Genomic DNA, 21521 nt, shown 5'->3' with positions numbered 1-21521 from the left:
GCTTCAGCATGAACATGAAGCGCCTGTTTTCTCTGAGGAAAAGTTCGTGAAATGTCCGGTAAATTGTGAATTCACGACCTGGTGACCATACACAACACGGTTTCCGATTGGAGATATTTTTCCCATTGTTTCTGCTGTCATAGCAGGGGAACCGCTTGGCGCAACTGAGACGATCTGTGGGCCGATTCTTAGAAGACGGCGCACCCGACGGTTCCCTTGAGCTGTCGATGGTAGTCTTCAACCAGAGGGCATTGGTTCTCGAGCCCCTCACGAAGCTTAACTATACCATGCGGAGGAGATTGAAGGAGACTGCGCTGCCAGTTTCTGTCGGCGGGAGAACCTCCATGGGAGCCGGCATTGTTGCAGCTCTTGAGGTAGGCGTTCATACATCGAATATTGGCGTAAAACTGTAGTGAGCCCGCAAGTGCGACGCTCGGAAGCGTGAGACAAACAATCGAGTGAGGTCATCGGGCTCAACCTAACTTGGTGGATTAATTCGCGTTGCGTACTGGTTCAGACCAGCATACCCATACAAGGCTGAAATTAGTTTATGGTATTTCACCACTAGACTTGAAGCTCGATGTAAAAATAAAGCAGGGACAAAAGGACGCATGCAGCTAGCACTAGTGCGTGTCCGTCCTTTCAATGCCGTTTTGAAAGCTAGTGAAGCGTAACTTAGCATTGAAGCTAGATATACTTCCACTTATACAGTTCATCATAAGCCGTACTTAATGACGGTAATTTAAATATTTATAAATTAAATCAAAAGTAAACCTGTAGTTTGGAAGCCGTCACCCATTGTACCTCATCATTTGACGTAGAGACGTTTCGGTCGCTGGTGCAGGTGCTGCAGTCCGGGGGTGCTGAAGGCAGTGCCATGCTGCTGATCACGGATGGCGAGGAGAACGAGCCACCCTTCCTGAGTGGCGTGCTGCCCCTGCTGTTGCAAAAAAGGATAACGTTGCACACATTGGCCTTGACAAGTGACGCACAAGCCTCGCTTGAGAAAGCGGCTCGAGACACGGGTGGGCGAGCGTTCACAACCGCCGGCTCCGACGACGTTGTCACCGGCATTGCAGACGTCTTTTCTTCGGCCGCCGTCGAGCAACTGGACGAAGCGACACGGCCTGTTACGGTGAGGCAAAGGAAGCTCTTCCGATGGGGCATACGTTTCCAACGCTGGGACTGAAAAGCGCAAGACATTACACATTTCTTCGGGTGACAGCTATTGAATACTCTGCACAGTATGCAAAGCCAGGAAGCTACATCTGCGCACGCAGTTCTGATCGTTCTCTTAGAATTTGGCGCTTTACTGAGGCACCGAGGTGTCTAGTAGCACTCACGCACACCTTCCATTAACAAGGAAGATGAGTAGAAATACGGTCCAAAACAAGGTATCGATGCTCTATGCGTGGCTGCTTTGAAATGATATCTTTAGAAGGTCTTCAGCTATGAAGAAGCATTAACTGTTAGCTGAAGCAGTAATGATATGCTAAAAGATTCGACAGATCCCACGGGTTGTGAGAATCGGTTTCGTGCGAAGCAGTCGGCGATGCTGTATTTTATGGCTTTGATCCATAAAACAAACCATTGCCGGTTCTGTGATGCTGAGAACCAGCTTATGGGTACTGCAACAAGACGCGCACTGCAATTTATCTAGTATATTCATATCGTGCACAGACGTGGGCTCCGTCGTGTCTTCTGGTGGGGAAAATGGAATCCGTGTTGATGGGTTGGGGTAAATGTTCCTCAGATGTACTGAGGTGACCTTACATTCGCGGTATTGCAAAAATTAGGCAGATCCCACGCGTTGTGGGAATCGGTTTCATGCGAAGCAGTCAGCGAGTACTTCTATGCTGTATATTATGGCTTTGAGCCAAGCGTTACGAGGTGGATCGACTTGTTTTTGTAAGTGTAGTAGCTGTGTGCACATCGTGGTCTTACCAGGGACGTCGACAACACTGGCGTTTAAAGGGCAACTTATGGGGCGATGTAACGTCAACCCTATGTTAGAGTACATACGTCAGTATTATCAAAACTAAGTGCACTTTATGGTGCAATCATGTGAATATCATACGTAACTTTGTTAATGTATTCCTCCGGGTTTTAGCAATGCTTGAACATAGCTTGATGGATCATAGGAATACAAATATAATGTTTATTAGACTGCTATAAAAGCGGAGCCAACACTGCAACCACAGACGTTAATATGATATAACGCCTGTATCGCAGGAGTACATATTTAGCGTTTATTGCTTTCTTGTAAAATTAGATAGCCAGCACCACAACCAGAATTGGCGTTACACCGACATTACGCCTGCATACGCTGTTTTTACAAACCAGTGTATAGACCTGGCGTGGCTTTGTGGTAGAATATCTGATTGCCACGCAGAATCTCTTCTTGTCGGTGGGCGGCGGGAAGGCAGCAATGACAGCTGTTTTCCGCGGGTCCGGGCGAACTCCAGACATGCTAATGACATGGCTCAGGAACAAGAATTCGTCGTACGCGAAGCGGCAGTTTTCTGGCTTCAGGGTGAGGCCGGAGGTCTTGATTGCTTGAAGTACAGCTTCAAGGCGCCGGAGGTGTTCGTCGAAGTTTGAGGCAAACACAATAACAACGACATCCAAGTACACGAGGCACGTCTGCCACTTCAATCCAGCCAGCACGGTGTCCATTAGGCGCTGGAACGTCGTAGGTGCCGAGCGAAAATCAAAGGCATTACCTTAAACTCGAAGAGGCCGTCTGGTGTTATGAAGGCAGTTTTCTCCCGGTCTCTCTCGTCGACTTCGATTTGCCAGTACCCGGTCTTGAGGTCCATCGACGAAAAGTACCTCGCGTTGTAGAGTCGATCCAGGGTGTCGGCTATCCATTGGAGAGGGTAGACGTCCTTCTTCTTCACTAACACCACGAGTGACGCCCACGGACTCTTCGAAGGCTGGATGATGTCGTCGCGTGGCATTTCGTCCACTTGTTTCTTTGTGGCCTCGCGTTCTCGCGTCGAAACTCTGTATCGGCTCTGGCGGAGTGGCCTGGAACTTTCCTCTGTTATGATGCGTTGTTTTGCGACTGGGGCCTGCCGAATTCTTGACGACGACGAAAAGCAGTCCTCGTATTGCAGGAGCAGGGTTTTGAGCTGTTATTGTTTATGCTTCGGAAAGCTCGGATTTTGGTCGAAAGATGGTTGAGGAGCTCGGTTCGTCAGAGTAGATTCGGTAGAATCTATGAGGGCGAAAGCACTGGTGGCTTGCACAATCTTTCGATGTAGGCCTTTGTTCGCGTGCTTGTACTCGTTGCTGAAATTTGTGAGCACCACTGTTGCTTTTCCTCCACGCAGCTCAGGTATTACTCTTGCGACGTAAATCTCGCGGTTGATCAACAAGTGCTGGTCTCCTTCAACGACGCCTTCAAGGTTTGCTGATTTTTGAGTGCCGACGGAAATGATGACGCTGGTGCGAGGGGGGAGCGTGACGTGGTCTTCCAGCACATTCAAGGCATGTTTTTCTGGAGGCGTGTGCGGTGGTAATGCCTTTTCTGTGGATAGTGTTATCGACTCCGATCTCAGGTCCATGACTGCACCATGTAAGCTTAAGAAGTCCATACCAAGGATAACATCTCTTGAGCAAAGCTGTAGCACTACGAAGCTCGTGGGATAAATGCAGTTGTGACTCTCGCTGTGCAGATTCTCGTCGGCGTCACCGGGTCTCCTACAGCGATCCGAATTTCGGGGCCTTCCCAAGCAGTCCTAACTTCGCGGGGAATGGCCCACTGATGACGGAAAAGGCGGCTCCAGTATCTGCGAGAGCGGTGACGTTGTGGCCGTCGATGAGAACTTCGAGGTCGCTAGTTCGTCGCCTTGCGTTGCGGTTAGGTCGTGGCGTCGGATCACGGCTACCTCGGTTTGTCCCGCTGCTTCGATGTTGCGTCATCAGGTCTTCTTCGGGCCGCGAAGTTTCGACGTCAAGGCTCCGTTCAGCGTGCGGCGTGTTCTTTAGATTTCGTCGCGGCGTCGTCGTCGGCGGCGGATGATCTTCGGTATTTAGTCGTACAGCAACCGCACCTCCATCAGTTGCTGTCCTTAGTTTTCCGGATACGGGCTAGGTGACCGGACCCGGGTTGGGCCAGTGTACGGTCGGCGTTGGGGCGTGACGTAGCGGCCTGGCGACGGCGATCGGAAAGGTCCTCGGGGGCTGCATTGCGATCTTGCGAGGTAGTCGGCGTTGTAGCGTGGTCGCTGACCTCGCTCTGCACACGGCGCGTTGACGGCGAAGCGGCGCAATCCCATCTGGCGGTATTGGGAACGGCGGTAGGTATGGCCGGCTTCCCGCAGTGATAGCAGAGCGGGCGGTGGTCCGGGGCGCGCGAAACGTTGGTCTTCCTAGGGGCGTAGCGCTGGCCGACACTCGGACAGTAGGGCGTCGACGTCTGGCGACGGTACTGCGGCGGTGTGACGTCTTGGCGTGGGCGTGGAGGAGGAGTATGACGGCGGTCTGCAATACCATAGCTCACAGCTTGCGGCTGCGGCTCTGCTAGCTGAGGGACGCCCAGTGACTGCTGGATCTCCTGGCGCACGACGTGGGCGATGGCATCTGAGGTTGCGATGAAGGTAGAATTTTTGGCAGCTCCTCTTGCACGATTGCTCGGATCGTCTCACGCAGGTCGGCGGTTTCTAACGCTTCAAATTCGGCGTAGCTTGTGGCCAAGAAGCTGCGGTTGTATTGCCGCGTTCGCATACCAAGCGTTTTCTCGATTTTCGAAGCCTCCGAAGGAAATTAAGCGACCGTCTTCGGCGGGTTCCCCATCAATCCAGCGAAGAATTCTTGCTTTACACCCTGCATGAAGAACCTGACTTTCTTCTCTTCGGGCATACTTGGGTCGGTGTGTAGAAACAGGCGGTTCATTTCTTCCGTGTAGATGGCAATGTTTTCATTGGGCAGTTGCACACGGGTCTCCAGCACAGCTGCGGCCCGTTTCTTCCGGACGACGCTCGTGAACTTGCTTAGGAACGTCGTGCGAAAGAGATCCCATGTCTGTAGCGCAAATTCTCGGTTTTCGAACCACGTCCTCGCGGCGTCTTCTAGGTAGAAGTAGACGTGACGCAGTTTTTCTTCGGAGTCCCAGTTGTTGAAGGTGGCGACTCGGTCGTACGTCTCCAGCCAGCTTTCTGGGTCTTCAGTCGATGATCCACGGAAAGTCGGCGGCGCCCTAGGTTGGTTCATCACTACTGTCGCGGGTGACAGAGCGGCGGTCATCGTCGATGTTGTGTTCGTCGCAGTGGTTTCTCGCTTCTCGGTTAGGAGTCCGTATTCGGGTTGCAAGCCTTGTAGCCTCCAGCTAGTTCGCTGTTGCGCAAGGTCTTTGATGTCTTCTTCACGCTGTGGGCTTGGTTCCCGGCTTTTCGTAGGTGTCCGGAACATAAAGGAAGCAGCACCTCCACCAGATGTCACGTGGGTCAACGAAGGCAGCAGTCGGCGTGTCCAAGATGAAACTTTTTATTTGGCCGAACTTGTGGCCTTGAAACGGAAAGTCAAACTACACCAATACGCACTGTACACTGATAGCGGCGAACAGAGCGTCGGCCGTCGATAAAACTGTCCTGCGGTAAGGCGTGTCGGTATTTATACATGCGGCATTGAACATTCGAGCCTTATCGCTGGTGGCCGCGTTAGTTCCAGAATAATCTCAATTGTTCGCGTTTGCGCGCTCAAGCCTATAAGAAGATTCTGAAATAATCTGGAAGGTTCCCAGCCATTCGGGCGCGGTTTGCGCAAGACAGCGATTACACGCGTAACGTCCCAGTTACACAAACATAGCAAAAGATGCGTGCGTGGCAATGTACATTTACATCTAAGTGTGTCTCCTCGTCTGTCTACGTCCTTCTCTATGAAAACAATAACGATGATTGAAAGTGATACTGGTGTTAGGTTCTTGTACCCTTCACAGAAATTGCAAGCACACACATTGTACTGTGTTTCCCAAGGATCAAAGCGTTTTGCATACAGAGGATGTGTTGTATATAATAACAGGAGCAAATTAGCTGAAGCACCATGTACTGTTAGATATTGATATGTTTTTCTTTTCTCGCTCAGCTATTCAGCGAGATGGTCAACGCTACGACATTTGACGTGCCCCTCGATGACGAACTCGGTCGCGATACGCAGTTCGTGAGCTCTTCGCAGCACCTGGAAGTGGTCAGCCCATCAGGCGAGCGCTTGCTAGGATCCTACGACGCAAGCCTTCTAAGAAGCAAGCTCCTCTTGGACAGAACTTGGGTGAGTATTGATCGCTTGTTTCCTATGGTCTTTTCTTTTTGTGCGCCAGAGCAAATGCTATGCAGCGTTTAAGAGAGAATGCAAGGAACATTATATAAAAAAACCTGTAGTGAAAACACCCTGCGCAGAGCGAACTTACATAGATGCACAGACATGGGCAGTGTACTGAAAGATTGACTTGGGCGCTGTGCATTCAGAAGAACGTATCCTTTAAATGGAAACATTCATGCTGATCAGCTTGTTGTATGCTGACTGTGCAATAGCACTTATATGGACGCTCCAGGCGCATTTTTGGCGTCGGCGTCACCGTCGCTGCGAGTTTCCATGTCAAAATCGATTACATGGCCCCGCGCGTCGTATGTTCTATGTGCGAGTGAGAGCATGCGAGGGCGGCCGACGATCGCCGCGAGGTAGGGCTACAGGTGGCAGCACCGTCGCCACGCTAGTGTGGATAGGCGGTTGTCGGCGAGTATGCAAACGTGCACAACAGCACTTCGTTGTGAGCGATGTCATCCGATTTCCGGCAAACAAAATGCGTTGACTGCAGTTTTGTGGTAATATGTGCGCTCTTGGTTCCCGAATTAATGCACGAAGCGCGCCGAACGTTACAATTACTTGTGAGAGAAGCATCTTCCAAAGAGGTTATACTGCCTTCTGCCAACGAACCTGTTGCTCGCCTTCGGCGACAGTCGGCGTTTCCGCAATGGGTGACGTTTTCTTGTTGTTTTATTTGTACTTGTTTAACTTGTGTTCCACCTACTGCGCACTGCTGTATAGCGCGACTGAATGAACTATATACTTCTTGTTCATTTGGATGCCTCTCAACAAAAAGAGAGCCCGTATTCCTGCACGATCAGTTGAAATAGCACTTTGTGCACTGCGTGCTCAAATATTCATTCGCATTTCTTACTCAGTTCTCCATGAAATGTTGGACAGTTGATAGGTTTACTGAGGAAAGCTACGTGGTTGACAGCGCTTTAGCGCTACGGAGACGTTTAACACGCACACGCTTGTTTTTATTCCAGTAACAGTACACAAAGGTAACTGTACAGCACGGAAATTTCTTCGATTGATTACTTGCACGATGGTAATGAAACAAAGGTCCGGTTATTTTGCGGGACGAAAGTACGTTTTTTCATAGGAGTAATGTCCGCTGCCTTCCGACAATCTAAACAACGCAACACAAACGCTCAAGATAATGTAAAGAAAAAAAAAGATCTGGCTTCGCGTGAAATTACTACGACATAAATGTAAACTACACCGTTTGGATTAATTTTGACCATCAGCGCTCTTTAACGAGCGCACCTTAATCTAAGTACGCGGGTGTTTTTGTATAAATTTCGACACAAAATTGCGCCAGGCAACTCAGTTTTGCGATTTCCGTGTCATTTCATTTTGTGTTCTTTTTAGTACCGAAGTGCCAGACGTGACTTAACAGAAATATTTCTCTCTAGTGTGACCGGGACCGTACAAAACCAAAGCTCGTCGCGTAACATATAAACAACATTTAACCACAACGCCCAAATACATGCGAGCCTTTTTTTTTTACCACAGCGCCGCTAAAAGGCTATATTCACATGATATTTAGCACTTCTCATCTTTAGGGCAACGCCAAGTGCACTTTGTAATGCGCTTGAACCACAGAGCGGCACCTACATTGATAAGACTCTCATGAACGGAAGGTACGACGACCACACACAGCACTCTCGACAAGTGCACTCACTGATCTTATTACAGTATATATACAGCCGATCAAGGCGAAATGCTTCTTTGCATCGTGTAAGGCATACGTATGAGCGGTTAAAGTTGCACTAACGCAACGGAAGAAACCACCCTTTGGGGATCTGCATGACGTACGCGCACATGCAAACACAACGGGGCTAGCAGACGACGCATGGAGCAATCCACACAAGGCGCGGTTCAGCCAGAAGCCGCTAGGCGGCGACTCCGCTCGATCTCGGGGCCAAAAGCGGAGAGGAAACGCGTCCGCCGCCGCGGCGGGGGACGCGTTTGGGCGGTTGGGGGGGGGGGGGGGGGGGGGGGGGGGTGAGGGTGAGTTGTTCGGGAAGACCAGACGGAGAGGGGGTCTCGGAGACACGCACACACTTTGGCGCTTGCTGTGCATATTGAAGCAGGAAAGTTGCGTCGCCCAATACAGCGGCTGTGTTCCTTACGGCAACGTTTTGTTGAGTTACGCCGGATAGGATGCTAAATGAGCCAGCTGCTAGCCTTAATTCGTATAACATTCTACTTCATTGCTTTCGCATTCAGTGCGTCACCCTTGCGGCGAAACTGGGACTTTTTTAAGTGCGAATGCACTTTATAAGCGACCCTGAATCCGCCGTCCCATAGCAACGGCGCGAAGAAAGGAGAGGAGCGTCTGTAGCAACGGCGCAGCGACGTCACACCCCACGTGACTGCGCGCGCTCCGCCTCCTCACCGCGGTTTGCGCGGGCGCGCGCCGGCTCCGCACCGCTCTTCTAGGTGGCATTGGGTGCAGTGGTTCGCCGCTCCTTCTCTCGCCGTTCGCTCTCTCTCCTCCCTGCGCCCCACTCTCCCGTCGGCTGGCTGGGCGCCTCTCGAAATGTGTGCTCGAGACGCCGCTGTGAAACGCCAACGGCGACCACAAGGCTGAGATTATGGCCGTCAGGTACAATGACAACACAAACAGGTGCTGATGAATGTGTAAATAAATGGTTACGATACAAATCCTCGTCTCGTCATTAATTTACGCCATTAAAATATTAAAATTACTGCGCCGTGTACTCTCGGCGCAAGAAATGCATTCGCATTTCCTCACGATTCCCTTCGGGGACGTGGGGGCATTTTCTTTGAACGATACGGAATGTTTTCAAAATCATCGACAATCGACGGCAACTTGAACTTCGATAGCAAGGTAGCCGAAACTATAAGAAATCCACTTAATAAATTTCGGCAAATAGCTCCCGATTGCCATTTTCCCCTCGCAAAAAAGGACCCGTGCACTATCGCTCTGTCAACGCTTGGCGGGCCGACAGCAGTCCGCCACAGCGGCAAAATAACGTCGGGGCGAGCTCTGAGAAAGACGCTCCTATACAAGACGAATGAATTTTGTGTAAGACTGCGAGTATAATTGGAATGAAAAGTAACGAGTAAGGGCTCGTTCACACAGCCGTCAAACGCTCCGTCACGTCAACGTCACGTCGCCGATTTCCGTCAGGGGAGAGGGTTTCCGAGACGTTTTCTCCGGAAAAAACGGTTGACGGTGTCGTAGAGCAGTGCTCTACGTTTCCGTCGCCGGCACGGGGACGGAGCCCCGCCCCTAGAAAACGGACCAATCAGAAGTTTACGTTTGGAGTTCCGAGTTCTGAGAACAGCCACGCGTCTAGCATACGGCCCCCGGGTCCGTGGCCTTGAAACACTGAACGCGCGCCTGACTGAATGGGCCATAAAACGGGGGGACAAGTGGTTGCTTTTGTGCGCGTGTGTGTGTGTTTGTGGTGCGAGGAGGAGCGCCCAGCGGAGTCGGGAGAGCGCCAGCGAAGCATTTGAGCTGCGTGGACAATTCCTCTTTTGGTGCATCAGTCGGTCAACACTGCACAAAAACGTGCTGCTGTCGACGCTGCAACCGCCGTCGTCTGTTCGTACACTGCTACGTCGCGTCTGCTGTACGTTTTTTTGACGTGACGGTGACGTGACGGAGCGTTTGACGCCTGTGTGAACGAGCCCTAACGTGACACCTTACGTTACTGAAAAATGGTAACGAAAGTACGTTACCCGTTACAGTTCCGAAATAGTAACGAGTACGTTACTTAATTACTGAAAAAAGTAACGCGTTACCGGTAACGCCGTTACTTGTAACGCGTTACCGCCAACATTGATCGTGTATAACCTTTCTGTTCGGCATGTTACCGATGGCTTTTAAATTGTAACCTTACAGTTATCACTTTAGGGTGTCGTGGGTTGTGGAGGTCAAGTGGCGCAGGCGCGCGTTTATCATTATAAATATGTGTCTCAAACAATCAAAATTCAGCTGGAAGTTAGCGCTTGCGTGTGTTGTGTTCTTTCGTCCCTCGTCTCTGAAGTTTGCGATGTGGTAGTGTCAATGGTTTAGGCGCCGATAGGTTGCGCTTACTCGTCGCTATAGTTTACCGTGCGTGTTGATTTTCTAGGCACAAGTTCACCAAATAAAGTTACGCGTCTTGATTAGTCAAACCGCCGCCTTCTTTTCCATCACAACCATGTGGCAATACGAGTGACTTCTCTGATGCACTTAATAACTTCAAAGCTTGCGTGAAACAGCGGCGTTATCGGCTCTGTTTTCTTCGTGTTCAGACAGGACTGTGGACCGTGCGCTTGTCAGAGCCGGCGCGTGTGTCTATAACCTCGCGGCCATCGCGCTCGGGCCCTGTGACCCAACTGCGGGCATTCCTTGGAAACGGGGTCCTTGAGCGGGCTGCTGGCCACATGCCGCCCGCAGCGCTACACGCTGAACTGGTGCGGGGTGCTAGGCCTCTGCTGGGCGCCCACGTGACGGCTTCGGTGCGGACACCTCGAGGAGTGGAAGTGCACCTACCGCTCAGGGACGACGGTGCAGGTCAGTAAGCGTTGCATGACCAACACCCTTTCTGTAAGCTTAATAAATTCGCGATGCATGATATAGAAGATTGAGTTTCGAAGAAGTGCGGCGCCATGTATAATGCAGTTTGAGCGGTCGATCAGCCCACACACCTTTTAGTATTTTTCTCGTTCTCGTAATGAACACTGGTACGAAATTACACAGCCCATACGCGAGTGTTAGAGGAATGAAATGTATTGTCCCAATACCGCATGGAATGGGTCCGGTAAAAGAAATTAATCTTGACTGGCCTGAACACGCGAATTGTCGTATAGTTTGCAATTGTATTGAGATACGATACAAGATGCCGAGACGATAAGTATTTGAGATACAGATACAAAATACTAGCAGAATAAATGTATCCGATATGATACTTGTCATTTATATCTTAAATACTTCGATACATTAGCGAATTGCTCGATACAGTTTTGTAGCGTGCTAGTACGTGCCTGCTCTACTCTACTGTTTGCGTTTGAGAAAATGGCTTCTGAAATATATAATTTGTGGACTCCCAGAATCGAAGTCTCTCTGCCTATTTTCACAAACTGGTGACCCGGCCTTCGCTTAATCACTCTTGCTTCCTGAATTGCGCTTGTCTCAGCCGCCTCGCTTGGCCAGGAATTCAAGAACCGCAGTCTTCGCAGTCCTTCCCGAAGCCAGAAAGTCATGCTAATCAGGTACTGTCATCATCGCCACAATCCCGCGATTTCGAGGTTTCCGCTGTCAAGCTCTCTGAGTTTCAGTCATCGGACAAGGAACTTTGGTTCATCATCGTAGAATCACTGTTCCGTCGTCGTCGGCTCACTTCCCAGTTGACCATGCATGACCATTGTTGAACCGCTTCCACCTCATACTGCTACGGTCATTCGCGATGTTCTACGTTCTCCTCCAGCCGACCACTCCTATGACCATCTTGAGAAGATGCTCATCAAGCGCACTACCGCCACAGAACATCGAATGAGCAACTCCTTACATTATAGGAGCACGGTCATCGCAAACCTACTGACTTACTGCGTCGCATCAAAGCTTGACGCCCGATCTCACTAGGTCACCGAACAATAATTAACGCACGTCTTCGAGAAATTTCTCTACAGCACCTTCCAACGCAGGTGCGCATGATTCTTACCGTGTCTTCATCATCGACACCGGAATCTCTGGATAGTTGGCCGACAAAATTATGGATGTCGGTTTCCCCTCCGTGGCTACGCATCTTTTTGGCAACAGCTAGACGAAGCCCTACAGATCCTTGAGACGTTGCCCTACAGATCCTTCGCCCAACAGCGCAGCTAGTGGCGACAGCCATGCGCGTCTCCTCGCTGCAGACGAGGAGCCCCCCGAAAACTAGAGCAACTGACAGCTGAAGTCGCCGCCTTTCGAACTTGCTGCCTCAGCCCCAATCGCTCTGGCCGCCGTTCTCCCATTCCCGATAGCCTTTGCTGGTACCACCGTCGCAACGGGTCGCGCGCATACGACTGTCGCCAGCCCTCTTCATACATGGGAAGCGACCGGGCCGAGCAGTGACGGCGACCGCTGTTCCGGGCCCCAGGAACAGTCGTCTCTTCCAAGTCAGCGATAGTATCACGAAGGTCCGCTATGTCGCCGATACCGGCGCTGAAATCTGCGTCCTTCCTCCTACGTCGGCTGAACGACGCCATCCTCCCGACTCCCATCTCTCACCGCGTTTCGACTATCCCCTCCTCTCACAACGGATCAACTATCCGGACTTACGTCCAAAAGTCGGTAACTCTCGATATCGGCCTCAGACCACAGTACCATTCGCTGGCTCTATGTCATAGCGGACGTGCGCCAACCAATCATTGGAGCCGACCTCATGCAGCACTACAAGCTCGTCGTCGACATGCGGCACAGCCGCATCCTGGACTCCGAAACAAGCTTAGCCGTCCAAGGCATTTCCTGTGGCGCTTCCACCCTTCGGCTTTTCTAGGCGCACACAATCGTTCCGAACCCTTGGTCAAGCGTCGTTGCCGAGTTTCCGGACGCCTTCCGACTACCCTCCTTTCTGTCCTCGGTCGCCCACAGCGAGACACATCACATCATAACGAATGGCCCTCCCGTATTTGCCCGGGCTCGTTGCCTCGCACCACATCGTCTCGCTGTTGCCAAAAAGGAGTTCAAGCACATGCTTGACTTTGAGTTCATGCGTCCCTCCCCAGTCCTTGGGCCTCACCACTCCACACGATGCCCAAGAACACTGGTGACTGGCGCTGATGCGGTGATTACCGTACTCTTAACAAGGCCACTGTCCCGGATTGGTACCCTATTCGAATTATCCAGGATTTTACATCGGCACTGCAGGGTTGCACCATATTTAGCAATATCGACCTGGTGAAAGACTATCGCCAGATTCCAGTTGAACCCGCAGACATTCACAAGATTGCCATTATGACACCCTTCGCCTGTTCGAATATCTACACATGATCTATCTACAAGATCTATCCAAACTCCATGGCTGGTTTCCGACGTGACCGTTCATGCATCGACAATGTTCTTGATCTCGTTACGTACGTTCAACAGCAGAGATCACGTAAGCGACTATCTGCAGCGTTGTTTTTGGATGTGGAAGGCGCCTATGATAATGTTCTGCACGAGGCTATTATCGATGCACTTGAGGTGGTTGGCCTTGGTGGTCGAGTTCTTCGATGGATTGGTCTGCAAGGTCATTCTTTGTGTCCACCGAAGACGGCCCCACCATACTACGCTATACCTGCCGAGGCGTTCCTCAAGGCGGAGTACTCAGTCCCATACTATTCAATCTCGCCCTCATTCAACTTGTCGAATCTCTGCCAAGTACGATCAAGATCTCTATATACGCAGACGACATATGTGTCTGGACCTCAGCCGTTACACGACTTCAAATACGTGCGAGACTTCAAAAGGCTGAAACATTGACAGCGCACTACCTTAGCAAACAAGGCCTCAGAATATCCCCGGAGAAATGTGCATTGGTGGCGTTCACGCCCAAACCAATGACACCATATGCCATTTCTATTGACGGGCAGTCGATTTCTTATGCCAGAACCTACAAATTTCTCGGCATAATTATTGACAGAAACCTCAATTGGAGCCCACACGTGGCCTATTTGAAGAAGCGCCTGACGGCCATTGCCCAGCTGCTCAAGTTTCTGGGAGGGAAAAACTGGGGCATGTCAGTAGATGCAATGTTGGAATTATACAGAGCACTCTTGGGTTTCTGAGATATAGTCTGCCTGTGCTAACCAACACCTGCAAGACAAATCTTCGCGTTCTACAGGCTGCACAAGCTCAGGCACTCAGAGTTTGCCTAGGTCTGCCCACATGTGCGCCAACAGAGGCGACTATTGCCATCGCCAAGGATCTACCGATACAAACGCACATTGCGTTAGAAGCCTTGAGAGCTCACATCAGGCATTTTGCTCGAGCTCCTAACCACCACCTGGCAACACTGCCCTCAGAAAGACCGCTAGCATCATACTGCGCAACAATCTGGAGCTACTCCGCCAACCTACTGTCAGGCTTCAGCCCCGCATCCAAACCATCGATTCCACCTTGGTGTTTGGTTCGTCCTACAGTGCACCTCAGTGTACCAGGAATCAAGAAAAAATCTGATTTGTCATCGCCTGTCCTGAAACAGCTATCTCTGCTTCTACTGCGCGAGAAATACACCGACAACATACATATTTACACCGACGGCTCAACGACCATCCGTGATTCGTCCGGAGCAGTAGTTGTCCCAGCGAAAGGTGTAACTGTTAGCTTTAAGACCGACCACCCAACAACATCAACGGCTGCTGAACTGACAGCTCTTCGCGCTGCACTTTGTGTCATCAATCGCGAACAACCGCAGCGATGGTCAATTTTTAGTGACTCCAAAGCAGCCCTACAATCTCTCTTGTCAGCCCTGTGACGTGGACCATATGAACAGCTCGTATTCGAGATAAGACACCTCATTCATGCGTCATTCGAGAAGGGACACCAAGTGACGTTTCAATGGTTGCCAAGTCACTGCGGCGTGCTTGGCAACAAACATGCCGATAATGCTGCTCGGTCAGCTTTGCAAGGCGACAAGGAAGAGGCTATACCCCTTTCAAGGTCTGATGCTGCTGCCATGCTTCAAAGGATCGCAAAGAATATTTCGCACTCAACACTGAATACCTCAAGAGGCCAAAACTATCGACAACACCACCTAAACGAGTTGCGGCGACTTCAAATACCATCTGGACTACGCCGAAGAGAGGCCACTCTGCTACGCCGCTTATGGCTAAGAGTGGCTTTCACGAAGTCATATTCGTTTCGAATAGGGATGGCCGACAACGCTCTTTGCGACGCCTGCGGCACCGAGGAGACCTTGCAGCATATCTTCTGCGACTCTCCTCGCTACGCTGCGCAGAGACAATCCCTGATATTCGCTCTCGCTCGTATTCACAACAGACCGTTGACACTAGAAACAATTCTCCAATGTCATCCTAAGTCATCGAGAATTCAAGCAACCAAGGCATTGCTCAAATTACTAAGGACAACAGACTTACACGAGCGGCTGTAGACTTTTTAATGATGCCGCATACCGCACAAGACTGCCGCTCTGCGCTGTGAAGGTATGTGTGTGCGCGTGTGTGTTCCCCTCTCTTTCTCTCTTTCTTTACTCTTCTTTCGATCTCCCCCATCCCTTCCCCCTGTACAGGGTAGCATACCGGTTATTCCAAACTGGTTAACATCCCTGTCTTTCCTCTCTCCCGTTTTCCTTCCTTCCTACACATGCCATTTGGTCTTCATAACGCGGCACAGACCTTTCAACCTTTCGTTGACCAGGTCTTACGTGGCTTGACCTACTGCTTTGCGTATCTCGACGACATCCTCGTTTTCAGTACTGCTACTGAAGCTCTCAGTTGCAAGCCTACTCTATCGTCCAAGAGAATCGACAACAGGGCTAGTTGGTTGAAATGAATGGTTTGACTTATCAAAGCGTCCGAAGACGAATACAAAAAGCGAAGATAACAGGACAAGCGCTTACTCACAACTAAAAGATTTATTGAACAAGGAAGGATATAAATACAACAATCATGTGATCGACGCATGCGCGACGAGACAATTATAGTTAAAATGGCGATAAACTATTGCGGAACGCTATCAAGGAAAACAAACTCCTTATGCAACAAAGCTGAAGGTTCGCTGACACACTGCTCCCCTCTTTTTCTTATATGAAATGCTTCAGTCATCTCTCGGTTTAGCTGATTGCTGCTTCGAAAAATTATTTCGGTATCACATAAAACAGGATAGCAGCCACACTCCCTGCAATGAACTGCTAGATGTGATGCTCCTGACGATTTAACCGCTGATTGGTGCTCTCTTAGACGCACATTTATGCAACGTCGCAACTAGCCAACGTATACTTTACCGCAGCTAAACGGGGTCATGTACACAACTCCCAATGCGCACTCTACAAATTTTTGTCGTGTCAAACACACGCGAAAATGCTTGAGGCCCGTGTACTTAGATTCAGGTGAACGTTAAAGAACTCCACGTGGTCAAAACTTCCGGAGCCCTCCACTACGGCGTCTCTCATAATCATATCGTAATTTTGGGACGTTAAACCCCAACAATTATTATTATTGTTATTATATGGTGGGGGTTGAACCCACAACCTTTAGATGTGCTGGGCTAAATCATGCTCACTGCGCTCTCGCTTCTATGACGATGTTGTTTATTCATCGTATTATTTTTTTTCGGGTGAATAGATTCGTTTCATAACCGTACGCCTTGTTCAGACGTGTACAATTGACCACGCCGTAGCGCACTGCGTAAAGTGGCTACCACCACCTTCTGGTCTTGGTGGGGGAGAGACCTTGCACATCTCGGAAGAAAGCTGCAGTGTGGAGACGTTTAGTGCTCCTCCTTGGCGTCATAATATCCATAGGGTGCCGTTGCTGTCGACCTAATGCCGTACTGGAAGAACAACGCGCACAAACACGCAACCTGTGCTAATAGAAAAAGTTGACTAGTTACCGACTAATGAGGCACCAGCGCAACGCTGTTTTATAGAGCTGCGGCCTGGACTGCTACAAGGTAGTATCTGCATTTTTCCAAGTGTTCCCTCGTCTCTGTCGAATGTTGCACTGGTTTAAACTTTGTCAATAGACTATTCAGAGTGGGATACTGCGCTGCCTTGCCATAAGCCGCTGTTGGACGAGAATACCATCAAGTCCCATTTCTGATGCAGGCATTGACGTAGCGGCCAGAGACGGTGTTTACAGTGCGGCGTTCATCGCTTTCGATGTGGCCGGCCGCTACGCGGTTCAACTACGAGCCAGGGGTCGTCGAGGTATGTTATACATGCTTCTCTTGCTACATATAATATAGTTGTATACTAGCAACAGCACTGGAAAATAACAATGAAGCCGGCTGAGAGTGAATGGCTTCCTTCGGAATCATATGCCCTTAGGTATAGCGTATTAAGCGCATCATCATCATCATCATCGTATTTCACTCTATGGTCGTGAACACGCAGCAGGAATCAACTTTATTTACATATATGGCGCGGTCCTCAGGGTGGAACACGCAGAACTAAATAGAACTCTTGTTCAAGTCTCACTGCCGTAGCATAGAAAACATAGAAGAATAATGCTGTTCTCCTTTATACGTTATTCAGAATTGCAATTTTTGCGGGCTTATTTTTGTTGTATTTAGCAGGTGCGTTTAGCAAACGAACTGCCTCAGTATGCCCGACATATGCGTGAGTGCTTTTCTCACGTTGCACGTCTGACATCAGCGTGGAGAGTTGGGCGAGTTGGTACGAGTTCATTGTGGTCCAAACTGCTCAATAATGGGACGGGACACGAAGAAAGGCAAGACGCTCGTTTGTCTTGCCTTTCTTCGTGTCCCGTCCTGTTGCGCAGTTTCGACCACAATGAACGTCTGACATATCCTGATTATCCTAAAATATAGGAGATTAATAAGGAGAAACACATTCCGCTGAGCCATATTTGGCAAAAGGGCTGCACCTTTCAGGGCAATTAGAGTACGTAAAGAATCGTGCACGTAGCTTTAAACAAGGACGACTAGGAGACAGAGACAGGCATATCTCCCTGTCTTTGCGTTAGTCTTGTCTAAGATGCGTGCTCGATTTTGTAAGCTAATAAATTTCTAATGTGGTGAAGCACGTACAGCAGATTTACAGTAACAGAGTGTATTATTACGGCCAAACATTAAAAACACAGAAGACTCACGTATTATATACGAAGCTGCAACACGTGCTAATTGTTTCCGACATTGTAGTACTAGTGTTCGTAACGGTATAATAAACCGGTGGTCAGACAAAAAAAAAAAAAAAAACGCATGAAACAAGATATTCTGAGCGACAAAGCAAACGCGACTACTATCGCTGGCGCCCGTTTCAGCATAAAAACTCAATGCGACTTCAAGAACAGTCCGTAGATCTAACTATTCGCATCAAGTTCCTGCTTGACCGCTCAGTTTAGGTCACTTTTGAGTTAGTTTGTGTTGCAACTTGTACATCGATGTGCTTTAAACTGCGCGATCCCGCAGGGCGGAAACATTTTCACGAATAACTCAAGCAGGTCTCCACGAAGATGTAATCGTATAATTCGTCACCATTTGCGAGAAGCAAAATTTGAAGCAGTTTTGTGTCGAGAGACAATGAATGAAATGCACTTTACTATCTGCGAATACGCGCATCAACATTACGGAAGCACATTCGGCAGTTTATAGCAATAGTGACGAGCATGTCTATCAGCGCTGGCTGCGCTTAAGCTCACTTAAGGGCGCTCCAAGGCAACGTACCCAGAATAAACGTTGACACGAAGGAAGCGAGTTTTGAGCTCTTCCTCGCTCTTATGCCCGGCGTATATTAGCGTGAGAAAGACCTGGTGTAGTCGGCTTATTGGTCAAGGACACAACTTAGGGCACATACGGAGAAATTTATCCACCCTAATTTAACCGTCTCCTGCGTCCTCCTGTCCTGATTGTGCGCTTCATAAATTCATAAGTGTAATAGCAAAACCACACCAAAATCAAAGATGGGCGTAGCACTTACCTCCAGCCTCAGCTTTTTACCATTGAGAGACATGGATGCAAGCTAAAGGCAAGATATACTTCGCTCGTGTCGCTCAGTCTCTGCCTGCGTGGCCTTGCTACGAGCGTGTGCTTTTTATGTGCCGCTGCAGCTGGACGTGTGTCTTGTATATTCCGAACAGACCACACCTGCACAGTATGGTGTAACGAATGAATGCAGTGTTTTTTGATAGATGACGACAAATACGGATAAATACACCGTTCGCCGTTTCAACCGATCCACAACGCGTCCGTAAAAACAGGCAGCTCCCAACTCAATCCTGGAAAAATAATATGCAGTTTTGTTGTGCAGGAAACGGAAGCTTTGTCCGATTTTCCGATGCCGGCTCCCTCTGGGTGGGAGCCGTCGATGGCGACCTCGCCTATCCCCCTTCGACAGTGCGAGATCTGCGCGTGGAAGGTGCGAGACCCACCAGCGAAGGATGGCTCATCACTCTGGCGTGGACGGCACCAGGAGACCAGATGGACCAGGGCGTGAGTACGTACATGTACGCCACACGCCCAGTTAGACTGATAATCGAATTTTATATCAATGGGAAAGTTACATTATTTCGATGATTTTTTTATTCGATATAGACGTTATATACCGTCTCATATCTTTTCGTAACCACAAGCACCGTTGTCGTATCCGAGCCACGGAACGTGACGAGTAAAGTACTAAATGAAGTAAAAGTGAGAACATATATAATGAAAGAAGTCGATCTTTTTTCGCAGTATTGTTGTCTATTGTTGAAATACTTAGAGGGTGCCTTATGCATTCGCCTAAGTCGACTCGACGACGAAAGTAATCTTTTTCTTCTCAGTTGATGCATTGATCCTTCCCCACCACCCTCCGAAAGGTTTCTGCACCTTACGTTGTTTTGCACAGCCTGCGTGATCAGCCCACCTCTGAACAAGCAACAGTGACGTACGATGACGTCAGAGGGGCGTCATAATGGCGTCACAACTTTTGGCAATATGTGGCGTCACAATGACGTCATATGGCGACGTCATCAATCGTGCTGGCGCCAACGTAGACGGTCAATATTCGCGTTTTATGAGGCTTAATGTTTGACCGTTTAACGTGGTGAACATTATGGCGCAGATATAGAATACACGCCGACTCTGGTGTTGCGCACTGTAAGATTCATGTGCTTATGTATTTTAGACTTGCCGTTGGACGCCACGAACGCCTCTCCTCATGCCGTCGGGACGGTTATTTGGATGAAACCTGTTGGATGTATAGCGCATCTCAACCTATTCAATCTTTTTAAGCGAAGGGGCCAACATAAAATCTCGACCAAGATCGTCGAGTTCAATCAAGTACATATAGTAAATGAAGTTCGCTTTTTAGCTAATTATTTGACCATGAGAGCGTGGTCTCAAATCGAAGATACACCGAGACTCGTACCACTTGTTAAATATGCGTTCCGGAAATGTTCCATGAGAAAGAAAAAAACAATTCTGAACGGTAGCGCAAAGAAGCACACGGACGGCGACAGATCAAGACGGGACACAGCGCTAATGAACAACTCAGCGTTTATTGCACGTGATCGCATATATACACACACGACACCGCGCGAAGGAAAAGGAGAGGGGGAGGGGAGGGTACAGAAGGTAATCGACCCAGCAAATCAAACAGCCGCCTGACGGGACAAAAATGCCATTTCCTTTTCCGATAAACAGCTTGAAGGGCAACTTACAGGGTCTCTATATTAAATCTCTGCTGCTTCAAAAATTTCTCTCGTTAGCTGGTCAGAAGTTTTGGCTTGCGAATGTGCGTGGTTGAACAGTGGCTTGCAACCGCAACGTGCATAATGCGCAGCGAGGTGGCCTGACAGGGCGAGTTTATCGACATTGTACCGGTGCCCCCGCAGGTGATCGTTCATGCACCTGCCTGTCTGGTCTACATACTCTTTGTCACATGTGAGCGGAATAGAACAGACGACACCGTCTACACAAGACACAAACGGTTCGCGGTGCTTCACATTGCACACACGTGGCTTGCACGCTCCTGCGTTTACTCCAGCGCACAAGCTCGACAGGTTTAATCGATCAGATAGCGCAATATCAATACCGGCGCGTTTTGCAATTTTCTTGAGATTATGGCTCATATTGTGGAAGTAAGGTAAGACACACAACTTTCTTTCTTTCATGCGTTACACGGTCAATGGCATTGCGGTCATCTTCCTTGACTTTCTTCAGCATGCTCCCTGCTACAGCGGACAACACATGCAACGGGTAACCCGCATCTGACAAACGTGCAGCTTGGCTATCAAAGCATCTGTGAATGAGGTGCGGGCAGGACTTCAAAAGGGCATTATTAAAACACAATTTGGTTATGCCTCGTTTTACCAGCTTATGATGAGCCCATAAATATGGAAGAATGGGTTTTTTGCCGCTCGGCTCGTAACCTCAACATACCTGTTTACTAGCAAAAGCAAGGGGGGGGGTCTCTAAAAACCAGGTGGACCCGTTAATGGGTGCTTCAAATGTAACAACAAGTGGCCTGAGGCATTCATTAACAACAGAGCGAACCGCAGTGGTCAGGTCGGTAGGCAAACTGAAGTGAGAGTCCAATAAAACCAGG

General features: G+C 49.5%; 1 protein-coding gene across 2 annotated transcripts in view; it reads left to right on the top strand.

Moving 5' to 3' along the window:
- Positions 1-21521, top strand: part of LOC119390923 (calcium-activated chloride channel regulator 2) — a 91231-nt gene that overhangs the window by 39273 nt on the left and 30437 nt on the right. The window contains exons 6-11 of one of the 2 annotated variants that reach the window (XM_049414980.1): positions 144-374; positions 845-1135; positions 6088-6270; positions 10585-10846; positions 17082-17183; positions 19245-19430. In XM_049414980.1, the coding sequence (XP_049270937.1) occupies positions 144-374; positions 845-1135; positions 6088-6270; positions 10585-10846; positions 17082-17183; positions 19245-19430 (1255 nt within the window). The remainder of the gene's footprint in view (positions 1-143; positions 375-844; positions 1136-6087; positions 6271-10584; positions 10847-17081; positions 17184-19244; positions 19431-21521) is intronic. The other variant, XM_049414981.1, reaches the window with a different exon arrangement.

Source organism: Rhipicephalus sanguineus, chromosome 4 (genome assembly GCF_013339695.2).
Source record: "Rhipicephalus sanguineus isolate Rsan-2018 chromosome 4, BIME_Rsan_1.4, whole genome shotgun sequence".
Taxonomy (NCBI): Eukaryota; Metazoa; Arthropoda; class Arachnida; order Ixodida; family Ixodidae; genus Rhipicephalus; species Rhipicephalus sanguineus.
Note: the sequence above shows the minus strand (reverse complement) of the source record. Positions and strands in the feature narration are given on the sequence as shown.